Source organism: Colius striatus, chromosome 1 (genome assembly GCF_028858725.1).
Source record: "Colius striatus isolate bColStr4 chromosome 1, bColStr4.1.hap1, whole genome shotgun sequence".
Taxonomy (NCBI): Eukaryota; Metazoa; Chordata; class Aves; order Coliiformes; family Coliidae; genus Colius; species Colius striatus.
This window is the reverse complement of record NC_084759.1, coordinates 41,460,142-41,486,952: the sequence shown is the minus strand read 5'-3', so window position 1 is coordinate 41,486,952 and position 26,811 is coordinate 41,460,142. Positions and strand designations below refer to the sequence as shown.

At 35.6% G+C, this 26,811-nt stretch overlaps 1 protein-coding gene across 6 annotated transcripts in view; it reads right to left on the bottom strand.

The window, feature by feature from the left end:
* Positions 1 to 26,811, bottom strand: part of PIBF1 (progesterone immunomodulatory binding factor 1) — a 118,191-nt gene that overhangs the window by 69,502 nt on the left and 21,878 nt on the right. For all 6 annotated transcript variants that reach the window (XM_062020507.1, XM_062020506.1, XM_062020505.1 and 3 more), the window contains exons 8-10: positions 24,121 to 24,302; positions 19,501 to 19,626; positions 15,095 to 15,193 (exon numbers count right to left, since the gene is read on the bottom strand). In XM_062020507.1, coding sequence (XP_061876491.1) covers positions 15,095 to 15,193; positions 19,501 to 19,626; positions 24,121 to 24,302 — 407 coding nt within the window. The remainder of the gene's footprint in view (positions 1 to 15,094; positions 15,194 to 19,500; positions 19,627 to 24,120; positions 24,303 to 26,811) is intronic.

The following is a 26,811-nucleotide window of genomic DNA, read 5'->3' as shown; positions in this document are numbered from 1 at the left end:
CACGCACCTGTTTCTTAAACACTTCCAGGGACAGTGACTCCACCACCTCCCTGGGCAGGCCGTTCCAATGCCTGACAAAACTTTAAGTACATAAATTCCTCCTCATATCCAGCCTGAACCTCCCCTGGTGCAACTTGAGGCCATTTCCTCTTGTTCTATCGCTTGTTACTAGGGAGAACAGACCAACCCTCATCCCACTACAACTTCCTTTCAGGTAGTTTTAGAGAGCAATAAGGTCTCCCCTGAGCTTTCTTTTCTCCAAGTTTAACAGTCCCTCAGTCATTCCTCATATAAGACTTGTCTCTGTATCCTCTCCAGCATCTCAATGTCCTTCTTGTAGAGAGAGGCCCAAAACTAGACACAGTATTCAAGATGTGACCTCACCAAAGCCGAGTACAGGGGAATGGTCACCTCCCTCCTCCTCCTGACAACACCGTTCCTGATACAGGACAGGAATCCCACTTGTAGGTTTGGGTTTGTTTTGTTGGGTTTTTTTTACTAATACAAATACAAAAAGGTAACTAATATAACTAAAAAAGTCTAGAAGTTATATTTTATTTGGGTTTTTTTTTTTGGTTTGTATGATCAGCTTTCACTAAAAATATCCCCAAAATTTATTTCTTTTTCCTCTTTTGTGATATTTTGCTTAACTCGTACATTATGTACATCAACATTTGTTGCTAATAATTTTGGGCTAATTGACATAACTTCCAGGTACCATCGAAACCTGTTTAAATAATTAGAGAGATCAAGAGGAAAAGGACCAAGGTCTTGAACTTCCTGGGCGAGTGCTCGAAGCACATTGCAAAAGAGGCAAGGTTAGCCATTATCTCCTTTTCTAACAGTATTCTGGAGTAAACTCAACGCCTTTGAATGAATTAGCCATGATCTAATAAAAACAGGCCCTTCAGGGACTTGAACAGAGTTCAAGCACCTCCCTATCCATATCAAAATAAACACTTAGCTTTCCAAACCAGGAGACTTCCGAGCATGCACAGGGACCTGTACCTAGATGTGCTCCAACTTGGAATGTAAACTTTTAAGAGCCTCTGAGGTTAGGTGGTGCTTGAAAACAGGAGGTACTGGTAAGTCTAGTGGAATCTAGTCAAGGAAAATCTGCTCCCAGACTATGACAGCCTGCTGGAAAGCCATTAGTATGTGAAAACTTGTACTTATCATCCACATACTACATTTTGAAAAGTTACTGCATATTTTGTGTAATGGTGCTGTCACATCTAGACCCCAAGAGATTTGCATCTATTTTATATTGCAGAAACAGTACAGTGTATTCCTTTCTCCCCTCTTCTCTAAAAACACAAATGCAAGCCTTCTCTTCATTTGACTGTGGTAACTCTTCTAAGAGTTAAGTAAGATAGTGAAGATTGAAAGATCTTCCTACCTTCTGTAGCTTCGGTAACCAGATCTAATCCTTTGTATAATCGCAAATCTAAACCTACATAATCTCATAGAATCTTAAGGGTTGGAAGGGATCTCAAAAGATCATCTAGTCCAACTCCTCTGCCAGAGCAGGACCTCCTAGAGTAGGTCACTCCATGTGAGTTTTGAATGTCTCCAGAGAAGGAGACTCCACAATCCACCTGGGAATCCCGTTCCAATGCTCTGTCACCCCCACAGTGGAGAACTTTTTCCTTAATGTTTCCTTGGAACCTCTTATGTTCCAGCTTGTACCCATTGCCCCTTGTCCTGTCATTGGACACCATTGAGAACAGCCTGGCTCCATCCTCCTGACACCCGCCCTTTACATATTTGTAAATATTAATGAGTTCACCCTTCCATCTCCTCCAAGCTAAAGAGCCACAGCTCCCTCAGCCTTTCATTATAAGGGAGATGCTGCACTTTCTTAATCATCTTGGTGGCCCTGCGCTGAACTCTCTCCAGCAACTCCCTGTCCTTCTTGAACTGAGGGGCCCAGAACAAAACACAATATTCCAAGATGCGGTCTCACTGAACTTCTGCCAATTAAAATCTTTCCAATCATGGAGGACAGAAGAATGCATTAAAAAAAAAGCGCAGCATGTAAAGATCGTCATAGTTCATAATGAAAACATTCAATTCTGTGACCAGCATTTGATTAATGCTTAAAGATTCTGCATTTGAAGAAGATTCAGTAATAAGGACAGTAAAGCATAAAAGCTTCAAAAAAACTGGATTCATTAAAAAGTCTGTGCTGAACTCATTAAACTCAGAAAAGAGAGGTGGGTATCGCCTCATCTAGCTTCAAATGTTTATAACATGGATATCTACATCTGATTCTGTTGTGTAGATTCCCTAAGTCAATGGAAAGAAATAAGTACCTCATGGATGTGATTTCATCCTGCTACAGGCATTTACAGTTAGACAAGACTGATGCCAGCCACAGTAAATGCTGTACTGAAATCCATGTTGCATTTGCTTCCTTTTCTCAGAAAGTTATGTTTGAGCTCATGTGAAGTCTAACAGTATACTACATTTAAAGTAAAACCTTCAAAGAGATCACAAAATTCTGAAACAGTAGCATGAAGGAAATTGAAAGCTCTGAAAATAGGTTTTCAGTGTTATAACAGGAAGATATTCACCTTGTACTGAACAAAATGCATATCAAATAGGTTACCATCAAGAAAATTTACAGTTTCCACATCTGCAAATAGCATACAGAAGTAACTGGATGGGTAGAATGGAAGACATGGACTTGGTCCCAGCTTCCAACACATTTCCTTCCACTCAACCAATCTCTTCATGCAACTGTTTTGTCTTTGTCTGGTTTAGATCACTCTTCCAAGAAATAAAGACTGGTAAACCACACTATATATTCTACACTCAGATGAATCCCACTCAGTAACATTTTCATGACTGCTATCTGTCTTGGTTTTTATTCATGTGATGTCTTTCCCCATCCCTCATCTTTATTACCTTTCCTCTTCTGTCTATCATCTGTTTTCTGCAAATGTCACAATTTAGACATCTTTTAACTAAAGGTTAAATAGTTTGTATGATTAAAAGCGACTTCTGTGTAATGGGGGTGGAGTGGGAAGAAAATGGGCGGAGGCAGACCAAGCATACTTAAGTCTTAAAAGAAGAATGTATTTGTATTTGTCTGACAAGATAACTAAGACTCTCTATCCTCTAAACTAACTGTTCTCCCTCCTTTTTTCTTTTTAACATTTTCCTTAATGAAAGTTAAATCTATTTAAGACCAATTCAGCGTGGTGAGGGTGTGAGGAGGAAGTGTTTTTAAATATATTTCCTTTCTATGTTTTATCACAGAACTACGGGAAAAAGGATTCCAGGAAATCTTTACTCAGTAACTCAAGTTTTAAATGTTTTCTTCATTTCCTTCTGAGAAGTTACTGATAACATGGTATTGCACCATGGACAACATACAGATGGTTAAAGTTGTAACAGAGAATAATCACAGACTTGCAAAGTTATCCCTACCATGCATATTAAACTGACAAGACGAATGCTGCCAACAACTGGAAAAAATTTAGGATGGTATTCAAATCCAGATTGCAGCAATAAGAATGAGTCTAAGTATAAATACTTTACTCACATGTTGGTACATAAGATCCCATTATAATAAATGTACCAGATACCAGGAAGATAGGACAAAGAAGTTAAAATAAGAAATATTATTTAAGCAATAGATAAATGAAAATAGACTTCCTCACAAATGGAACACTGGTGATTTTGAGTTGGGTTTTGGTTGGTTTGTTTGGTTTTTGTTTTTCTTTTTAGATTTAAGTATGCTTGGTCTGCCTCCCCCCATTTTCTTCCCACTTTGCCCCCACTACTCATGAGTTGCTTTTAATCATACAAACTATTTAACCTTTAGTTTTTTACTAATACTTGAACTGTCAAGGTAAAATATTAGGAAACAGATCAAAGTGTGGTATGGCTCATATAACCTTGAACAATATCAACTTGTACCAGAGACAGCACTATATTTACTTTGAAAAAGTTGTAAAATTGAAAAATTGTAAAATAAAATAGCATTACATTGTGCAAAATTCAGTTCAAAGAAATCTATCATTTGCCTGCTTAAAACACTCTATTTACAACACTTTGCCTGTAAACCTTAAAGCTTTTTCAGAAAAATATTCTCTTTCTTTTACAGGATGGTCACACCAAAAAAAGTGCTAAAAGTGAAAAATAAAATAAGACCTCTGCAAATGCTTCTAGGCTTATCACAAAGGACACTTTTGCATTCTGAAAGGTCTATTCACAGTCATCATGTTAGTAAAATATTATTTGGAAGCAGTTTCTAAAACTGGATGTAACATTCATTTAGATATATCTGCCAAGTTTTAAAATGTTTTAGAAGCTGAACTAAAACATGTTGAAAATGACTCATTGTGGTACCAGAATATGTACTGTAGGAAATAAGAACTCATTTACAAGTGGGAGAAATACACTCACACTTCATCTGTGGGAATTCACTAGACTTCCCTTCCAGTAAACACTATATTTTAAAATAATCATGGAAAATATGTTTCTTTTAACTGAAGTTTATGAAAAGATTTAGACAGCTGGCATAACAAAAGACACTTACAAAGATAAATGTAAAAAACTATCTTTAAAAATAAATCACAAATAATTCTCTTAAAATACATCAATTTAGAAATAAAAAAGCTTGCAATTGTTTTTGCTTACTGTAATTGATAAACCAGAACTGTTTAATACAGTTGTACTATTTGAAACAAAATATAACAGAAAGATTTGATTATTTTGCAAATTAAGAAAATGCTGGGAGTGGGGAAAGTCCTGGCAGGCAAACAAATGACCATAAGGTAGCTTTTTTTCTAACACGTAGTGTGTCTACTACTTTCTGTTCATCTGCCACTTTAATAATGCAAATACCTTGCAGTAAATTCACTACTTGAAAGAGTTTTATGTTTCTTTGAAACGTGGCATTCATCTGGCACCAGGAAAACAAACCTGAACTGTACCCCCATCCATCCATCCATCCACCCATCCGCCCACATACCCCATTTGCATATAGTATATTTTGAAAAAAACCCAGAACTTTGTCATAACACAGAAATTAGATCCAGATTTCCCAATTTGTTACTGGGAAGAGAGTGTCATAAGGGACACATTTAAAAAAAACCCAGCCTCACTAGCTTCTAAAAAGTACTCTGCCTGTAAAAACAAAGGTATCCTATATGGAGATGCAACAGACAAAAAAGATAGAATGTTTCTTCACATGGTTTTAGGTTTAAAAATCTTTGAATTAAGGTAATCAATTAAGGTTTCACTCTACCTCATTTTGGGCATCTCACAGGGGCACACGACTTACATCATTTACACTATGTACATCCTCCACTGTTTAGAGAAACACTCTCTTTGAAGTATAGAGATTCAGAGGCCAGATAACAGCCTGAAGTGAGTGGTATATAAAGGCAAGAGAAGGACTAGGGTTTCTAATAACTTTCATATACTTATGGTACCAGTTTGCACAAACAGAACTTTTTCCCCTTCCCATAGGGTTTTGAATGGGACAAATTCTTTCCCTCTCTACAACCCACAACCAATTCTAGTGACTCCAGCAATGCAGCCAAGGTAAAATGGGAAAATGTAACAAGGACCTTGAAACTTATCTAGATTCTGTTTCTGGAAAGGAAAAGGTTAAGATGTCTGAGAAATCAAAGCAAACATGAAGCAAAATTTCAGAAGGGATGAATCAGATGAATCAGTGCACTTCTATATCTGTTTACCCATGGTAACGAACACTTTCCATGAAACAATTAGAATATCCATGAAAACAATTCCAGATGACAAGTTCTACATCTAAGTTCCACACAAGATTATATGCATACACATACAGTAGTGTTTATGTTAAAATATCAGCCAAGAGTTGCAGTATTTTAACAATACCTCCAGTATTTAAATTTTAGAAGGTCCACAATTAGGCTTTTAAGAGTAAGTATGTACATTTGCCTTTCACACATATATTACAAAATCTAACATTTTATGAAGACTAAATGATTGACAGGTGTAAGCATTTCACATAATGTCCAAGCTTCATCTCAAAGGAACCTAGATTGTATTTTTCAGTACTTTTTTCTAAAACTACACTGCCACTAGATGGAAAAGGTTTACATCCCTTTAAGAGAATGTTTCTCAAGTTATGCTGCCGATACAAATATTCATTCTGTGGGTGTGAAGCTGACATAAGCTATGGCAATGTTTTTTGCTTCTGGAGGAAGCATAAGGGACACACATATGAGCAATTCCTATCATTTCCATACTTCATGAAGGAGTTTGCTGGGTGGTCTGTGCAAACCACCTTCAGTTACATTAGTTTTTTGAAAGAAAACATTAGTTTTCTTTCAAGTAGAAAAAAATATTAATAAACATGGCTTATATGAAAGGGTTGGGCAGAATATATTCCTATGAGCAACATCTTTATTAATTCTACCTACTGGTAAGAACTACAGAAGACCCTTATTTCTTGTCATGATTTTCATATGCACCCTTCCATCCTATCTCCATTGTCTTTCAATTCCCAGGTTCCTTGTTCTTTCTGTCTCTCACCATTCTCCTCTTACCATAGAATTACAAATCCTCTCCCTAATAATCATCAGCTACCATCAGCAGCAAGGCAGCGTATCTACTTTCTTGCAGTGCACCCCTTGAATCTGGGACTGTTCAGCTTGGAGGACACTGATGGGAGATCTCATTAATACTTAAAAGTATTTGAAAGGTGTAAGTCAAGGGGATGGGACAGGCCTTTTCTCTCTAGTGTTCAGCGATAGGACTAGGGGTAACGGACAATAGCTGGAATACAAAGAAGTTCCACTTTTCTTTCCTGTGACAGTGAGGGAGCCCTGGCACAGGCTGCCCTGATGTGGAGGTTGTGGAGTCTCCTCTGGAGGTTTTCAAAACCCACCTGGATGTGTTCCTGTGAACCCTGATCTAGTTGAGCCTGCTTGAGCAGGGGGTTGGACTAGATGATCTCTAGAGGTCCCTTCCAACCCCTACCATTCTGTGATTCTGAATAAATGTTTCTACCTCACTTTGGTATTGCTGAATTTCTGTTCTATTTGTAAGTAAATTTATCATAGTTTTTTAAATATGAAAGCAGTTCCTCTATATAGTCATTGATATGATTAATAACTCAATGTAGTACCACTCTTTTGGCGTCCCATGATTCAAATGTCATTTCACATATAAGTGGTGCTACGGCTATATGACGTTTAGGTAAAAATGCTGCTAATGTGTCACATTACCATCCTACGGCTATCCAGGTCAAGGTATTCCTTAGCAAGCTCTTGAACTCCAGTTAACTATGCACTAAACATTAATTCCATGTTCATTTTTCTGGTTTCACAGAATATTCTTACAGAGTTACTGAGTTAGTCATGTAAGTTGAAACAATTGTGCTTTTAGATCATTTAGCTAGCAACACAAACAGCTGTAAAAATTATCTAAATAGCTTTGCACTGAGTAAACTGAAGGATATGGCCTTCCTCCTATGCCATATGTGATGCAATACTTCAGTGCTGAAGGCCTGTAGTTTCAAAAAAAAAAAAAATTTACTGGTTTCCTTGAATGTAAGCAATGCTCTAAGCCAACTTCGAAAAAGTCTAGGATACATTCTTGAGAGAATCTTATCTAGAAAGAAGACCATACTAAAGGGAAGTTAGGCCTCCAGCCCCAGTCTTCCCATTCTCTCCTCATTGAGGCACTACTCACCAGACAAGCCAATCTCATCAAGAGATAAAGCAGCAAACAGGCAGACAAGGACTCAAATGGTTGTTCTATCAGTTGTGATTGATGTTTCCATCAGTTGTAAGGACTACATGTAAATATCATGCTCCCTTTCTTTCAGGAAGTCTTCAATATGATTAATTAGGCATATCCAATGCTGGATGGACTAATTACCAAGGCAAACAGCTCCCTGTGGCTCTCAGTTTGAAAGTACTCACTGTTTTGGCAGTGTGCTGCTGAACACAGTATGACAATCCTCCATTTAACCATAGTCTTTCTCTTACTCATTTACAAATGGGCTGGCTACTCTCAATTCCAGAACAATATGCTAGAATTCTCCTTCTTCATGACAATTACTTACATGAAACAGGTATTGCCACCATGCAAGTGAAGACCAGGATGAGAGCAGCAGTTAGCCCTCCAGTTACACATAACATTTTCTCAACACTTTGAACTTGATTCTGCAGAAGACAAGCTATGGCCAAAACTCAGCACAGAACTCTCTCTCAAAAATGTTAGTCTTCATGACTAACATTTCAGAGTTTCCCAGGAGTTCACTATGAGGTCCATAAGATTACAAAGCTGTAACTTCCCTCTCAAACCACATAAACACCAATTTGAAAAGACTGTTCTGTAAGTTAGTTACCCAGATATGAGTATAGCATCAAATCCCTTTCCAGAGAGTAATCAGAAAGTAACCACCAACTCAGAATGTAATTCCAGAAGATAATTACTATCAAAAGAAAACTTTTCTGGTTTTATTAGGCTAAAAGGTCAATCAGGTCAAGCAAAAAATACAGTGTCCCTGCTTTGACGAATTTAACTTTAGAACAGGCATAATAATACTCAGTTTTGGTAGATTTATGAAACTAACAGTCACTGGATGTATTTATGGTCATGTCATCGTTACTTGTAACTCGTTTTTCTTCTGTATTCTACAAACTGTCTATTTGGAGTTCCTTATAAACAAATTCTTTTTTCATCTACCCCTGAAGTGCTAATGTTTTGGGTTACCTAATGCTGCTAGAGTCTTCATAGACAAATTTAATCCTTCAGGCTCAAATAGCTGGAAACATTCCAGAAATAAATATTAGCATAGATACTCTGATAAATGTAACAATCTTAAAAAAATAATTAAATCACATTAATTTCATATAAATGCTTTCATTTGTATCTTGTTACATCCAGCTTAGACTTCTCAAAGGGACTCAAAACACAGGCAATAAACAGGTTGAGAAGTTTCCCAGTGCTTCATAGCTTCTGTTCATTCAGTATTTGTATACAGAATAGCTGCAGTGTATCACACAAAAGGCTCAAGCGGCCTGATAATCCTGACTCCTGCTGTATTGAAAAATTTATGTTTTCAGAAGAGAAAAAAACCTTCTGCATAGACTGTATTTCTCTTTAATCCTCTCCCACTAGCGTTCAACTATTTCTGGCTCAAGGTTTTCCTGAACTATATGTGGTTTCTACTTGGTAAGTACTTCTCAAATTTATCTCTGGGCTTTTTCAGTCTCCTTTTGAATGCATGTAAACTTTTACCACCTAAAAAAATCATTCAGTAGTGAGTTCCAAAAGATCTGTATTTCTTCATCCTGCCAGTGCTCATCATTAATGAGAAGCTGTGTGCAGTGAATCACAAAAAAAAGTGTGTATACATGAAGGTTACTAACAATTGTGGCAAAATCATGGACTGCAGTGGAAATTTCAACTCTAACTCAATAAATATATGAAGTCTAAGCAGCAGCAGCACCCTTATACTACATAATGCCTCTCTGAAGGAATTTATAACTGCTTTCAAGGTTGTTCTCAGTGCACACAGATACATTTTTAACCTTTCCAGTCTAACAAAAAAACATAAGGACTTTGGAGAGTGAATAGTTTCTTAGGTGCTCAGCATAATAGCAATCATAGAATTTCAACATTTTGCCTTTATTAGTCCTAATGTTTTAAGATTAAGACATTTTAGCTATCAGGAAATGAACAGGTAAAGCAAGAATGTCAAGACTTAAGGAAAATCTTTACGATATGAAGATATGCTCATATCAAAACCTCTCCAAAGCATCCTTCAGAGGCTAATAACATTTTGTGAGCATTATTTCTTACGAGCTGAGGTAAGCAAAAGTGAAATAAAAAGATTTCTAGAGTTATAAATATAATCATTGAACATTCCTTGCACAGTAAGAGAACAAACTTCAAAGTCCATGTTCTAGATGTATTGAAGCTCAGCAAGCTCAGCCATCAGATCAACTTATCATTCCTCAGTCTTGACATTGATAATTCTACAACATCAAGACAGTTACAGTTATGAGGTGGTTGGTTATGAGGCTTAAAGCACTCATTCCAGGAGAATGTTACCTTAGCTAAGAATGTAGAATTTCGATATCCTTATTAGGGAAGAATCAAATACAGCTAGGGGTGCCTTAGCAAGTGAGCAGTCTTCCTCATACTATTACTCATCTATTTGATCAAAGTAGTTACAAAGCACTTCATATACAAAAATAGCAGTCATGTCTTGGGAGTAAAAGGCTATGATAGTATTTTTAATAGGGTTATGGCAGCTTTGGTAAAGAAATATTTTGGCCAGAAGTTTTCAGTATAGATTCTTTTTTTAATTTATTATTTAAATCCCTATTTAACAGAAATGGTCTCCAAGAGATAACAAGCCTTTATTTAAATACCACCATTAAGTTCAGCACACAAATACATTGAGTTAATTTAAGATTAGTATCCAACAACTGCAGTCAGCAACATTCAAATCATAAAACACCTTAATAGAATAGGCAAATAATTAATGTTTCTATTGACAATGAATGTATAATGTAATAATTGCTAATCCAAAAATAAGACTCCTGCATATTCAGCAGAGATTCTAAAGTAGAACAACTATTTATTCAGTAAATTTATACAATTATCTCACCATCTAAGATAGTCCACTAGGCTTGTCTGCAATTAATATGAAGATACAGGGATCTTAATTTAATCTAATTTAAATACCCATTTCATGAATGGGATTGATCACTTCTCTCCATCACCTATGAAGTTTAAGACATATGACTAAAATCAGATAGCATTAATCTCACCTCCAAATGAATTCTAAAAAGTACAGGATTACACAGAACACAGGAAACGGTGGTAATAAAAGATTCAAATGATAAACATTAATGGATAAACTAAAAGAAGGCTCCAAAATGTATACATGGCTTGCAGCTGACTGGAAAAAAACCCATTAAATAGATAAGTACAAGCATACAGAGACTTTTTTGCAAACTTTTTTAAACCTATGAAGCATAGATCACTGCTATTAAGAAATGTCAATGACTCTTATTCTATTTGAGAAAGGCATTTTTAAATAGAAACACTAAAAATACTCCTAAAGGTATTTTTACCTGTAGTAGATTGTCATTGCTAATCTAATGGTTTTAAATAGCTGTGCTATATACCTCAATCCAGAAATGTTTAAGCAATAATCCCAAATCCTTTGAAATCTTCATAAAACAAACCTAAGGTTTTAAATCACCTTTTTGCAGAGATCATTCTGTCTTTACTCAACCCAACTATAAAAATATTGTTTAAAAAAGCCCTTTCATCATCTTGTGTATTCAAGAAAGAAAAATTACATGCTTAAAAATATCCTGTTACCTCATAGACAGAAGGCAGAAATTTAAATATTCCATTGACTTTCACAGAACTGAGGGATTTTTTTTTTTAATAAATACTTCAAAGTTGAAGGAATAGTATTGTCAAAACACATTTTTCTTTAGTACTGGTTTACTGCATACCTATTTTGTTTCTATTCATTCTGTACTTCTCATTTTATTGTATTAGTAAAGACAGGAAAAAATCAGCTTGAACACATCACGTAAGTAGCATTCAACTGAAACAGAGTACAGGGCTGTTTTCTTTGCTACTAAGAAAAACAAGATTTTGGAAAAAAAAAAAAAATCACACCATCCAATGTTTTTCCTTGTATTTCCCATAATTCTAGATTTTTTTTTTTAACTTATTTCCACTGATAGAGTTGAGTTGTACAGTTCTGGAAAAAGACATTATACTCCTTAAGTCTGAAAGGAAGTGAACAAAGTCAAGAAGTGGGATCCCCTGAGGTGGAGTTGTATGAGTTCACCCCATATTACACCTTTCAGTGTTCACTAGGAACCACCTCAGTTTGATGTTGCATCTTAACATGAAAGTAGAAAATTTAACCAGTAGGAAAAAAACGTTAGGAAATCAGGATCAACTTGTTCTACAAATTTTGGTGGTTTTTTTTTTTGCTGCTTGTTGTTTGGTTGTGTTGGGTTTTCTTTGGCAAGAAGGAGTAACAGATAAACACTCACTAGTTTGAAAATAACACTCCAGGAATACTCAAGTTGAAACATACCTAGAGTTTACTATGTAGTAGAGGATGGAGCTATTAGAGAATTCCTCTCCTCATTCAACTCCTAATCAACTTTCAATTAAAGTAATATAGCTTTAAAATTAGGAAAAGTCTTAGTCACATAACACCAGTTTAAAACAGTCTGAATGTTTCTATTTGGTCATAATTTTTTTATAACATGCATGACTGACCACAGTTTACACCAAAATATCAAATCAGTTCTTTGTTCATTGTCAGAGATAAATGAAATTTGGATTCTCATGCAGAGTTTACAGTTGTATAATAGGAGGGACAGCAAAAAAACTTACATCCTGATGTCATAGTGATCTATTTTGAGGTTGAAACAGTAGATTCTTTGTCAATAAAGTCTTTCATGAACATTTTCACTTTAGTATATTCTTGGCCTTTGTAAACATCTGTTTACAAAAAGCTATCACAAACGTCAGTAAGAAAAATGAGAATAACTGCACTTGACTACAAAATTGGGTATTAGTTACACTTCTGATCACAAGATTTGCCAGTGGCTTTATTTAATCACTATTCAGGCCAGCCAACATTCCACATAGTTCTGAAGCTTTCAAACATGTTTGTTTATACAGATTATGATACCAGTGGTAACTGCAATGAGTCACCTTGTTTTCACTAAAGTATAACTAGCTGTTATAATCACTTAACTATAGAAATGGACAACACAGATACTCCTTTTTTATCTTAGGAGTTTCCAGAGATATTAGAAAATTAATTTGTTCCACAAAATTGCCATATGTCAGTTCACAATAAATTCAGATTTTGGGGTCTTTTAAGTTAAGGCATTTCTTGCATCTCATCATGCCAGTTTATTACTTTGCAGATCATTTGGGTAGATGATTTGGAATGTGGAAAAAGTCACGGTCTTGACACCTATACTGTGGTTAGAAGTGAGGCTGTTTTAAAGAGACACACAGTACCAGTTTTCCTCTTTCCAAGTATACGTTTTTTCTCTGAAAAACAATCTTCTGAGGAATTATCTACTACTTTGAACTCAAAAAAACCACTATTAATCAACTTATTAACTACAAAGCTACAACTTATTAACTAGAAATTACAGGAGGACGGAAGCACGAGCATATCAAGCAAGATGACAGCAAATGGCATATTACCAAGTCTCTTTTTTTCCCCCTCTAAAGACTGCATTTTTAAATAATCTTCTTGTGTTTCTGTGGGGGACAGAGCACTGGGACAAGCTGCCCAGGGGACTGTGCAGTCTCCTTCTGTGGAGGTCTTAAAAACCCACCTGGATGCATTCCTGGGTGATCTGATCTAGGTGGACCTACTTCTGCAGGGGAATTGGACTAGATCATGATTGCAGAGGAACTTCCCTCAAAAAAAGCAACAGTATAAAAAAACCCCAACACGTTATATGAACATAAATACATCAGAGCTGAAAAGTATTTTCTCAATGTTTCTTAGGTTTAAAAATAAATATAGTAACATTTATAAAGTTGATATTTTCATTAAAAAAAGAAAGTACATACTCAAATTATCACACATCTGACCTATTTTCCAGAATGACTTCCAGTTAGATATGAACTCCTCAGATGTCATTGTAAGACTTATCACAGTAAAAGGTAGCAGTCTCATCAGAAACAAACACATAGTTAACTCATTAGCATTTCATTTTGAATCATGAGATTAGTTTTGAACCAAATTTCCTATTTATTAACTAGCTTTGATGTCCACATTTTGATTTGCAGTGTGGAACCACAATCTCACAGTTTGCTAACTAAATTTTCTTTTGAGAATCCAGGAATACATAAAATGTACTCTAACCATTGAAAGGCATTCAGCATCCTTGGTTCTATTCAGCCTGTATTAGAATTAATCTGAAATCAACTCCCTGAAACTCAGAGTGGGTATCAAGTCCTCTGACTCATCTTGTTTACTCTTGAACTACCCTTACTGTTTCACACCACTAGCTAGCAATGACGTTTTTTCAGTCCTCAGGCAATGTATTTCTTTAGTAATATCACCACTGAAATTTAAGAGTTCTACATAAAAACTAAAAGCTTTCATTAATTTGTGCCTATGCTTAAATGGATTATTACTTTTATTTGCAAACAATTCCAAACAAAAAGATTTTACATTTAGTACTTGCTTTGAGCAGATGACTAGGTAGCACAGTTGGTTAATTAACTGATCTTTTAAATTTTACAAAAAAAAGATTTGGATTCAATGATCAATCAGGTCCAAAATTAAGGACACATGACAAACTTACCCTGAACAGCGTTGATTACTGTTCACAGTTTAAATTACCTCCTCATTTACCATGGCATAATATCTACATTTACAAAAAGTGAAGACAAGGTGCTGTAGAATAGGATAGTAAGACTGCTTGTGAACAGGCAGAAAGTATACCACAGCTTTCTTCTCCATATGAATAGAATTGTACATTGTATAGAGAGTGTATTTTATAAGTGGCATATGAAAAATCAAGAAGAGGTAGCAGTAAAAAAACAGTAGCATGTAGCAAGTGTAACTGTTCATGACTACTGCTCTCTATTCACACTTTACAACTATTAATTGAAGTCATGCAAGTTAATTTTCTACTTTGAAATAAAGAAGAAATCCAATAGAACAGGTTCAGAGTTTGACCACTGCTACTGAACAATATGAAATCCACATTCTTGCTCTAAGATGCATCATTAAGTTTGCTTGTATTTACATTATTGTAGGAGAATTATCAAACTTTCACATTGTTACTGCACTGTTAACAGAATAAAAATATTACTAGAATTAAACCCTTAACTTCATTTAAACAAAGCGTTTGTAATTGGCATTGTAATAGCAGAGCAATTGGAATTAGATGATTCTTAAGGTCTCTTCCAACTCAAACCATTCTATAATTCTATAATTCAATTTATTCTTTATTAAGCAGGAAGTCAAAACAGTCATTACTCCTAAGTCTCCTTAGATATAAATTTAGTTATGTCTTTAAGTTTTTTTATATGCATTTAAAGAGATACTTACTGTTCTAAGAGCTGATCATATTTTCTTAAAGCATCCTTTTCAGCAATAACTGCTCTTTCTTTTTCAGCAACAGCATTATCTCTCGCTTCTCTCAAATTTCTGAAGGAAACAAAAGTTTTCTGTCAAGATTCTGTTAGGAAAAATTGTTTTGCTTCATGAATTACTACTGACTGATCTTAACTTTAATACTAACTTCCTCAGTTCTCACTGAACGGTGTAATCTATCCATACACCTACTCATTACAGAGGCTTTACTTCTGATAACTTTCATATATATCATCAAAGTTTCTTTTACTGAAATTCTGAAAAAATAGTCTAATCATCTTTTCATATCTGAAAATATATGAATAGTTCTAGAATACTAGAAGGATAAGTTACTTTTTTTTCCTGGAATTAAATAAATTCTAGTAATTTTGCTTGGTATTTCAGTCATAATGAGAGTCTGTCCTAAAGATGCTGTCCCAGCTGAGATGATTCACAGCTTTTATTATGGTCAGCTAGGCAAGAAAAGGTCAGCTAGGCATGGAAAACCTACTTCCACATACAACTAATTGGGTAGTTAGTCCTATGCATAGGTTACTGTACATCACTGGCATCTCCTTTTAGCTTCTGTTGCTGGCATGATTTTTCATCTGCACAGAACCATAAAAGAATACAAACATTTTATTACAATCAACCTATGCACTTTCATTTCTTTAACCAAGAATCAGTTAAGACTTGCATATCAGCTCACTGTTATTTCACTGATGCAAATATTATGAAGAACAACACATCTAGTATTTGTGTTGTAAAAATATATAGGTATTTATAGTCTGATAATCTGTAGTCTGCCTGTAGCATAACATTGCAATAAACAAGTGGAAGTACTCCTTAGATAGTGTGTATAAGCTGTACCCCCATTATTTAGTGCAACATAGTAGTAACCAATTTGTAGAGAAAACAGTGGCTGTGGAAGACCAGACACATATGCTACAACTGGTTTTAAGGATTCTACTTTACTCCTGGTTTGGCCCTGTGCCCTGAACACTCATTAGCATTCAGCATACATTATCTAATCTTACAAGATTCCTTTAAATTTCATTTTGTCTAAAAAAAAAATTCCTGCTACAAATGAGAGCATGGTACTGCAAATCCAAGCACAAACTGTGAGGCAAGCAAAAATGTGGCAAGCAGCACTGTCTAGAAAAGTCTAGAAAAGAGGAGGCTGAGGAGGGATCTTATTAATATTTACAAATATCTAAATGGTGAGTGTCAGGAGGTTGGGACATCCCTTTTTTCAATGGCAACAGGGCAAGGGGTAATGGGATGAAGCTGGAACACAAAGTTCCACTTAAACATAAGAAAAAATTTAAACATAAGAAAAAACTATTTCACTGTGACAGTGACAGAGCAGTGGAACAGGCTGCCCATGGAGGGTGTGGAGTCTCCTTCCTTGGAGGTCTTTGAGACCCACATGGATGTGTTCCTATGCAACCTGATCTAGGTGAACCTGCTTCTGCAGGGGGGTTGGACTAGATGATCTCTAGAAGTCCCCTCCAGCCCCTACCATTCTATGATTCAATGACTGGCAAGTTTCACTTCAAAACCACACTCTTAATCTGAACTAAGCTGTTAATGTAAATGCAATCAAGCTCTGCCCACCAAGGTTGTTTCTTCCTCTCTCCCATCAATTTTTTTTTACTTAAAGCAAAGTGAAATCGCAGTCTTGGGTAAATTTTGAAGAAAAGAGGAAAGTATATATATATATTGTGTGTATATATATATGTGTGTGCAGATATGTGTGTGTGTGTGTGTATATATATAGGTAAATGGAAAATTATTAAGCATATGTAAATGTTGTAATATGTAACTTTTGGATGAAAGACTATTTTCCAGACTAAGGAATTGTTATCAATGACACTTTTCTGAACTCCAAGTAATTAATATGAACAGGAAATGGTTACTTATGAAAAAAATAACAGAATTATGTAACAGTTAACTAGCTATAAGACAAAGCTAACATTTTTATTTAAAAATCGAGTTACTGGGCTACAGAATTTACTGATGAAATTCAGAGATTGATCTTGAGAGCAGATTCATACCAAAATGTAGAAGTATGGTAATTAATTTTGTTAACAACATTTATATCGAGCATATTATGTCTTGGGGTAGTAGTGCAATCCTTAAGTCTAGAGTAACAGAAGTGAGGTAAAAATGAAATGGTAGGAGATACACAGTGACTCGTTTAGAGAATAAACTATTTTGCTTAATTTAACAGCTAATCAACTGAAAATGCAATAGAGGAAAAAAGGACATAAGTATGGTACTACTCAACCAAAAAAGCTGTCAATCACAGATGTGACATATTGTCTGCTGAAATATTTTCAAACAGAACTAGGAAACACACCAGTGACACTGTATGATGAGCGCACACATAGGCCATATGGACCATCAGTTACCTGGCAAGTCTGTCATACAAATGCAAGTATCCTTCTAAAATGGAACAGAAATATTATCTACAGATTCATGAAAAGGTATGAGAGGGGGAGGGTGGGGAAAAAGGGTGCACGAGGGACCTATATAAGCTTTTGAAAGCAACTGCCATTTGCCACACCTCAGTTCGCATCTTGAAACCATTCTAGTGTGCACAAATTTGATTCCAGTCAAGTTAAACCAAGTCAGAAAACGTGCACAGGGAGATCATCTACCACATTCAAAAATAGTAAATTGTGTTTTATCTCTGGGAACAGACTATCCAGGGAACAGGTAATCCAAAGTCAAACCTCATGCAGACATGCACATGATCTGTAAAATTCAGTCATGCTTGCTAATGCAAACACAGCTAGTACTTACTACAATCAAAGAAGTGAAACTGATCCCAAATAAATAAAGAATGAAAACATCACCTCTTTATTGGTGTGGGCCCCGCCTATTCCCATTTTAGCTTCTTGAACTGACTCAATCCAAGTGTAAAATAAGTACCAACAAACTCAAGGGAAATATCAGGCCCATTGGGCTTGGCAAACTGGTAAGTGCAATGCCATGCCATGCTTTCAGCCTGAAGATGAAACCAGCATCTTAGTTTTATTTTCAGTCACAATCAGCATCTCACCACATCACACAAATTCGTTGCAAACCGCTATGCTCACTACTGGGGGTCACTTTTGTCTTGCCATTGAGGGGTAACCTCAGACTGCGAAGCACGGTATTAAGCTGGAAACGTTTAGCATTTTATAGAGAATAAACAAAAAATCCTTTTTTTCAAAATATGAAGTCAATTCGAAGGGATTTATATGTCAGAAGCCATTATTTCAAAACGAGGGACAACATTTCTGTAAATTCCTTTGACACAAATGAAATACCTTTCAGGAGCTTTCTCAGTGATATAAAGACACTTGTCACATCTCCACAAATAGTGGTGGTTTGAATTCATACTCTGTAATTCAAAATAGATTTACATACAGGAAATGGTGTGGATCTATGTGTGTGTATATTTTACTCACACTTGCAGAACTACAATGATGTAACTATTTTTAATTAGAGCCTTTCAGTTAACCGGAAGCCAGACAGCAAGAGTCATGTTCTTTTTTCACTCTTCTGAGCAGTAACAAAACTACCTATTAGAGGAACAGATGGTGGTGCTGCAAATATCTTTTTACTACAGTAATTTCCTTCTCCACACAAGACACTTTCAGGACATCTACAGTGAAGTTATAATGAATTAAGTATTCTTCCCCTCTTAAAAGGAATAAAAAGGAACAAGAAAAAAAAGCCCAAAAAAGAAATCCAGTGCCAAAAGTCAAAATCCTGAGATTCCTAAAGGTTATGAATGTACCTAACTCTTCATTTAATTCCATAGAATTCAACAAGATGACAAACATAAAAAATTTAATATACAAGTCTTTTCAGGACTAGGATCTTCTTCAAAAGAGGATTTTATAATAATTTACAGGAAATAAATTCTTTTCTGAATCGTGTAAATAATCTCAAAGAGATGTATTTTAGAAAGGCATAAGTCTTATTGGCTTCCCTCATTTTTTCTGCTTTATTGTCTGCATAAACACGTTCTCCTCAGGTTTTCTGGCACAGTTTCCAGATAGCCCACATAGCATGGCAAGTAAAACAACACATTTTGTATTAACTAACACCATACATCTGAACAAACTTCAAACTCCTAATGTTTTCCTAGAACATGAACCCTTGACAACCCTGGATGTCAATCATTTAATAATAAATACATCACCATATATTTATGGTACAAGTATAATTTCATTTTAGTTTTTACAAGATTCTCATCAGTTTTATAATTGAACTTAAATTCTCATATTCTGATCATCTCAAAACCAGTCAACTAGGATCATATTCAAGCACAAAATAGCACTTGGTCATTTTGCTCCAATTAAGTTTATTGCCTGTATCTTATCTACCTGTTTTCACGTTCATACATCTCTTTTGAAGTGCTTCTTAGTTGGTCAATTTCTTGATTTGTTTTCAACCTTATTTGTTCCAACTCATCATGCAGTTTCTTTTCATATTCTGTTTTATAGTGGTCCCTGTAAATAAATACATAACATGGGAATTAAAAATTCATTACACTTGCCCAAATATCATAACTTCAGGTACAGTTGTACAAATACAGCAGAGGACTTCTGGATTTTACATGTTATGTTAATTCTTACTCATTTTCCTCCCAAATTGCTTGAAATACCTATTACCTTATGTTGTTATGCAAATTGAGTGAAAATCAATCAGGAATAAATAACAGCTTTCTGCATACTGTTTCACTTTGTTAAAGTAATTTGACGTTGATTAATCACACAACGCTATGCTTAACATTCTTCCAGAAATTGGCTGCCTCTACATGAGTGTTTACATGAATCAATCATTAAAAAGAGAAAAAATCCTCACTTTCCAAAGCTCTCTAGTTTCTTCATCGCTGTGCAAGGGCTGATTAACTCACTAACTTAAAATACTGCCATGCTATTAGAAAACTTTGTAGAGTACTATTTGCACCTCATAAAGAATAAATATCATAACAAACAAGACAACTACATGCTATGGAGATTTCTGAAGTCAGAAAACCCCAGATTTAGGAATTTATCCTGCCAGTGTGATATTTAGAGTAATTAATACACTTAAGTTTTTAAGCAGCAGATATCAGAAGACTGTAGAATAAAAATGTCAGTTCAGAGTAATGTTGACATATTTTTGTAACTTTGGAAGCCCATGACAGATTATAAGGAATCCCATAAAGAATTTCTCCTACAAAACAAGGCTTATGTTGTAAGTACTTAACAGCTAAGGAATGTTAAAATTCTATGGCATCTAGTTAATGTTCAAGAATAATCAATCAATAATGAAGTAACTGGTAGAAATTACAGGTTTGGAACTAAAAGCATGTAAAAGGTTTGACTGATTTCTTCTGATAGCTCATGTTTTTAGAAATCAGTACTTGAGCAGGCCAAAACCTCCTTTACATTAAAAGCACAAAATATTTAAGTGTCAGAATGTTTGCTGTCCAGGTTTTCCTGATTTCTTTTTATTGAGACACCGAACTTCACTTGATCCTTCAAGGTAAAGGTACATTTATCTCCTCATGTTCCTAAACTCCTCCACACCACAGCAAAATATTTTACAAACATCTTCAATAACATGAAGATGTTCATAATAAGAAAAGTCAAAACCAACCAACCAAAAAAAATCCAATCAATTAAGCTAAAAAAAGCCAAAAAACGCCATACTTGAATGTAAGGTCCCCATTAGAAACTTTGTGCTCTTTTTGTGTTCTAAGGCTCAATAGGTAGGGAGAAAAAATAATGCTAAGATCAGGACCTCAAGATACAATTCTTAGGTCCAGAATCGACAAGAATTACCATTTTCCTGGTATTTAAACAACTTGCTATTACCATTACTACTTGCCAAAAAAATTTCACTCATTGCAGAAATTATACCTTCCCTCCCATAGGAAAACTGCTAAAAGTCAGGATGGTTCATTCTAAAAACTCAGAAGAATCTGGAAAAGTCTTAAACATCCACAGTAGTATCACCAGAAGACAGTTTGAAGTGATGCTTATCTTTATAATGTCTAAAATAAACAAATAGTATAGTAAATGACTTTTAATAAACACCAAGTTGCTGATGAAGCAAAGGACCATCATTTGTAATTTTTATTCCCAACCTGCTGTTACAGTTTTCTGTTTAAGTAGTAATTAAAAATGTTTTTGCCTTATCAAGTTGTTTTATTATCTTCAGTCTACAGGCTTTAATGAGCTTCCTTCCAGGCCTGTTGTTCATAAGGCTTTATGCTGTGATCTGAAGCATCTCAATGCAACTATGGATTGTGTGTTAAAATTAAACATGCAAAGGGAAATATTTTTGTGTTGGTCTTTGCTTACACAGACTGCTAATACTGTAGCTATGAGCTGCTGACATTCACCTTGCTGCAGTCTCAATCTACTTTGGAGTGTGTCTTTTTAAAAGTTTGGTTGGTTAATTCCTACAGGTTCCTAAAGTCTGTTATTTTCTAACTACAGTACCTCAAGCGACACATGTTCTGATGGTGACCATGTGAGTTATTCTTTTTTTTATTCCTAGAAATAGATACTTGGGTTTGTTTTCATCATCTTCATTCAGCAACCAAAAGAGATCCAGATGTGAAGGAAACATTTAAAAGCCTCAAATTCTTCAAAAGGTAATGAATAGAAGCTAAATCTAAATTGATGTCACCTTCAGGTAGTGCTTAAGATTGCAGAATGTCCATCAGTTGGTAAATTTTTCTCGTGCTCTACTTCTGTACCTCTCCAATTTATCTAGCAAATAAATAGGATTCTGTAGAGCTCTCTTTTAATAAACGTTAACACTGTAGATATTCGACCTGAGAGATTGTTTAAAATGCTGAACAGACAGGAAACCCCACTATGGGACAGTCTCAGAAGATGTACACAATGTGTGTACATGTGCATGGGAATATGTAAAGGGATGGCTCTGCAACACTGTAGATCACATGCAGATTTTAAAGCCTTTACAAAAGGATATCATTACCTCTATTTTACAAAATAAATCCTACATTAACATCTTCATATCTTACTCTACATATTTACATTATGAAACGATTTATTCAAAGTTCAGCAGCACGTCAGCAGCCTGCTCAAGCTGCAGGCAGTGCATTCCAACACATGCTGCTCAATACACTACACTGTCCACTCTGCTAGGCTATATTGCCCCTGCCAAAGATAATAATGGTCACTAGAGGAGAACAGACATACCTTTGTTTTTCATTAAAATTATTATGTCCTATGGAAATTGGCATAATGAAAAGTGTCACCAATACCATTGATGTCAACAAAGAAATTTCACAACAGTACAGAATCCCAATAACAGTATCAAGATCTCTAAAGGCAAAGTAAGAGTCAAAGAACCTCTCTTTAGTTGGTATCAATACGTATGAGACGGAGACTCTGATATTCAAGAGGACAGTGAAGCAGGTTTGCATGGTGGCCCAGACTGTGGGAGAGGCAAGCTACCTACATCTCCTTCTAGGTTCCTCAAATAGAGACAACTCTAAAAGCACCTCTGCATCGTTACTCTAGGATAAAGATTCAATAGTTGTTTTCTAGAAACAGAAATCCGTCTATGAGAGTTCACTGCTTACAAGCATATTTCTAGGGGAAGACTGTTCAGATCTACGTGATTTTTTTTTAAACCCTATTTAAAAGCAAGTGTTAAATTACTTAAAATGCAAAGTTACAGGTGAACGTAGCTCTGAGGTATACACATGTACAATGAATTAAGAAAAAACCTTTAAGAGACTGCACTGAAGGACAACATAATATTAAAATACTTCTGATACAAGCTGGAACTCCAAAGTTAATATTGTCATTTAGAAAGCTCATAATTAGAGTGCTCTTCTAATTCCATTTAGATAACAATTGTCTTTATGTTGTATTACAGGAGAGTCATGTTAGCATGTTTAATTTTAGTTATACAAAGACAGAAGATTCAAAGATGTTGTTTGCAGTTCCCGATTCAACAAGAAGGAAGCAGCTGAAGAGAAACTGAACCTGCTTCATACTCTAAGCTTATTTATTCAATCCATGGGTATTTTTTTAAGGACACTGCTTACCAAAAAAAGGTTTTGTATTCATTAAGGAGGTATACACAGGCAAATATTGAATGTAATTTTGGGATATATTGAAATAATTTTTTTGGCATCTAGGGGTAGAGAAATAACATTAACTGAATAATCTTGAATTCTAAATAAGAAAAATCTACATGTGGTTTGGAATTGGATGTTCTGATTTAAAACATGATCTAGTTTTCATAGTTCTGCAAGAAGCTGAGAGCTGGACTTGATGCTCCTTATAGGTCCTCTCCAACTTGAGATGTAACTCCGAGCAGCGTGGCATTACATATGTAGCAAGACACGTAGCTGAACAGTGTAGTGTTTCCTGTTCAACACCCCAAACATTATTTTTACCAATATATGCTGTATCAAATAGCATAGGGATTTGATAGTATTTACTATCGTGGCTAGCATACAGTGATCAATCTGTTTCTCAAGGCTACATTTAGATAATCTGCATTGAAACTTGAGGTATGAAAGATTGCTAGCTCTAATAGCTGGTATGAAACACACCATGCCCTATTTTAAACATTTGTGAAAATTAAATACATTTTATCCTGCAATAATTATTTAGATTATCTTTCAAACACTCACATTTTTAATATGTCATCTGAGGCAGATGGAGGGGGGCAGAGGGTAAGAAGTGTAATAGAGATTTTCCTCTGTTTTAATTCATTACAGTTACCTTCATCAATTTCTTTATACACCTAAGAGAACAGTTGCCAAAAACGTTCTATGTTGGTATCTTCACTACTATGGTCTTCTATCAAAGGTTGTAAAAACAAATTCCTGATACCCAACACAAGTGTTCTGTTTCTAGCTACAGAAATATGGACTATCTCTCTGAAAGTTGAAAATATTTTTAATTAAACAAGATTTCTGCAAGAAACAAAGGAAAAATAACTGTGAACACACAGCAACTTACCTGGACGCAACATATTTTTCATACATTTCTTCCCTAGCTTTTTTGGCATCCTCTAGCTGTATCTGAAGTCTTTCAAGACGATCTTCTTCATGGGCACAGCGAACGCTAAGCTCCATGTTCTGGCGATTAAGATAATCTTTATCTTTTTGCAACAAGTTGAAGGATTGTTGTATGGTTGCCAGCTATAAAAGGCATTAAAAAGAACACTTTAACAAGGACTTCAAGATAAGTCGTTAACCTATGCACACATATTTGTGATTTCATTTTAACTCTTTTCTGTGAGATTACCTGAACTAAAAAAGCTCTATTTACACTTATGGTTAATGGGAGCAGGTTGGTGAAGCTTTAAGCTGAAAAGAGACTTTAATAAAACTAAAATTTTAGGAGTTTTCATGATTTATTTTTTTTGTAGTTGGCACCTGGAAGACGACATAAAGCATCCCCAAACATATTTTGGTATATAAATAGCACTGATGTATTGAATAGTGATAGTACTAAATAGTCAGAAATACAGATGTTGGGTCTTGGTGCTAATCTGTCCTCATACTGGCTACAACATTCTCTGAAACAGAAGTGAAAAGCTTAAGGGCAACAAGATGATTATTGCTCCATAAAGAAGTACTAAAACTGCTAGTTCTGAAGCTGAAATATATCATGATTATTGCAGACAAGGTATTGTTCCAGAGTACCAAAGGCAAAGAGAGTCATTTGATTTTCATTTAGCATAGTGTTGCTACAGAAGGCTGAACTAAAGCCAAAGTAAAAACAATAATATCTTGTGAGTCTCTAACAGCCTTCATAATCACTCTATCAGTCATCAGTAGTACTCCAAGAAAGAGGTGTGGGAGAAAGTAGTCTCCATTGATTTGAAGTGAACATGGTCCGAGAACAGTCACAGAACATAATGGCAGTAGTGCAAAGTGGCCCAGCTTCTCACTCATGATAGCAACATGCAGTTTCATCACCTTAGAGAATTCTGCCTTTAAGCTCTTGATGTCACATGTCAAGTTCAAAGAATGATAAATTAATAACTTATCAGAAATATGTCCCCCAAAGCTATAAAGACATCATGTACATGCTTTATATACTAGGAATGCTATCTTTAAAGTAGTAGCTATAGCCACTACTTTATCTGTAACACTCCTACAGAGACACTAAGGAACATAGTAACTTCTCTCAGGCGTAATTGGTCTTATTTACTCAGCTACTGAAGTATTAACACACAAAGATCATCCATTTGATTCTTGGCTGGACCAGTACAGAAGTCAAAACCAAACTTCTCATACAGCGTCTCTTTCATATCACATTAAAAAAAAAAAACCAAACAGACAAATGAACTCAGAACAGCCAATCAATTATTTCTCTTTTGGTGTTGCATCAAAGTTGCATCAAAGTTGCACTAACCATTAGTCAATGATATAAACTCAAAAAAGTTTTTCTTGAGATTCAGTAAAAACCTCTTCTCCCTCCTGAAAAGGAGTCACAAAGTTAGACCTACATCAAACTACGGTAGAAAACCATTAGTGAATCAAAGTTTTAGATGATTCTATACTAACTAGGTTACCTAAGGCAAATAATTAATCCTAGAGGTTCAACTGAAGAAATCCCCCCTATGAACGATTTAGATGCAGAAAGAGTGAAAATGGATACTGAGTAATAGAAGCCTGTACTGGTATAAACCATTGAAAGTCCTACAGATCAAGGCAGCGGACTTGGAAACACTCTCTACAGATATCTCTGTCCCTTGACCCAAAAGTTATTTTACATGTCCAGGGAGCCATCACTGAACAAAATTGGTGCCTGCTGGATGAATGAATGATCAAAGAGAGAAACAGCAAGGGATGTTTCTCTTGACCTAACAGGCATCTGGCTCTTGGAATGTCTTTGGAGCAGCAGAAACACATTCCCCTGAGCAAAATTAGTGCTATCAGAATAGCAGTGACTGATATCTGAGTAAAGTGACCGACCTAATTGGATCAGAGCTCCCTGAAACCCTAAAAAAGATGAGAACTTTTCTGTGCTTGAAGCGTCATTGATTCATTTTTCCCAGTCGAATGACTCAAAGACTAACGGAGATGTCTTAGAGAAAAAACATCCATTACCCTAGTAGATGGTCCTGCCCAAGAGGGAAGCAGCACTGGAATTCTTGTCAACATGCAGTATCACAGAAAGAGGAGGGTTCGACTAACTTCCGTGTCAGCGAACTGAAGGAACATTTGGCCAACTGAACCATTATTTCACTAGAGAGTCAAAAAGACAAGGAACTACATATCCTATTGATGCCTAGAAAAAAATACACAACAAAACACAAGCCATATTGTAGCTCAACCCTACTGTCATTACTGGCTAGAAAAAGCTAAGGCAAGTTATAGCTAAAAGTGCACCTTTTGAGGGATAAAGCATACACACAACATTCAGCTTTCACTGAAATTTTGCTCTTAGGTCCACCCAGGTCCCAAGCTTATGGACAGAGCTTAGAAGGTTGAAGCAAAGGAAGACTAAGCTTGAGGCCTACGAAAATGTTGTGTATGTAATGCCTAGGGAAAAACAGAAAGCACTTGACCAATGCTGAGGGAGATAACGAACTGTTGCTGTGAGGCTGGCCAGCTGTTTGAAATATCACAGCAAGCAAGTAAAACTTCCGATGACCAGAATCCATCTCCAAGGAGGAAGACTCACGAAGTTGTCACC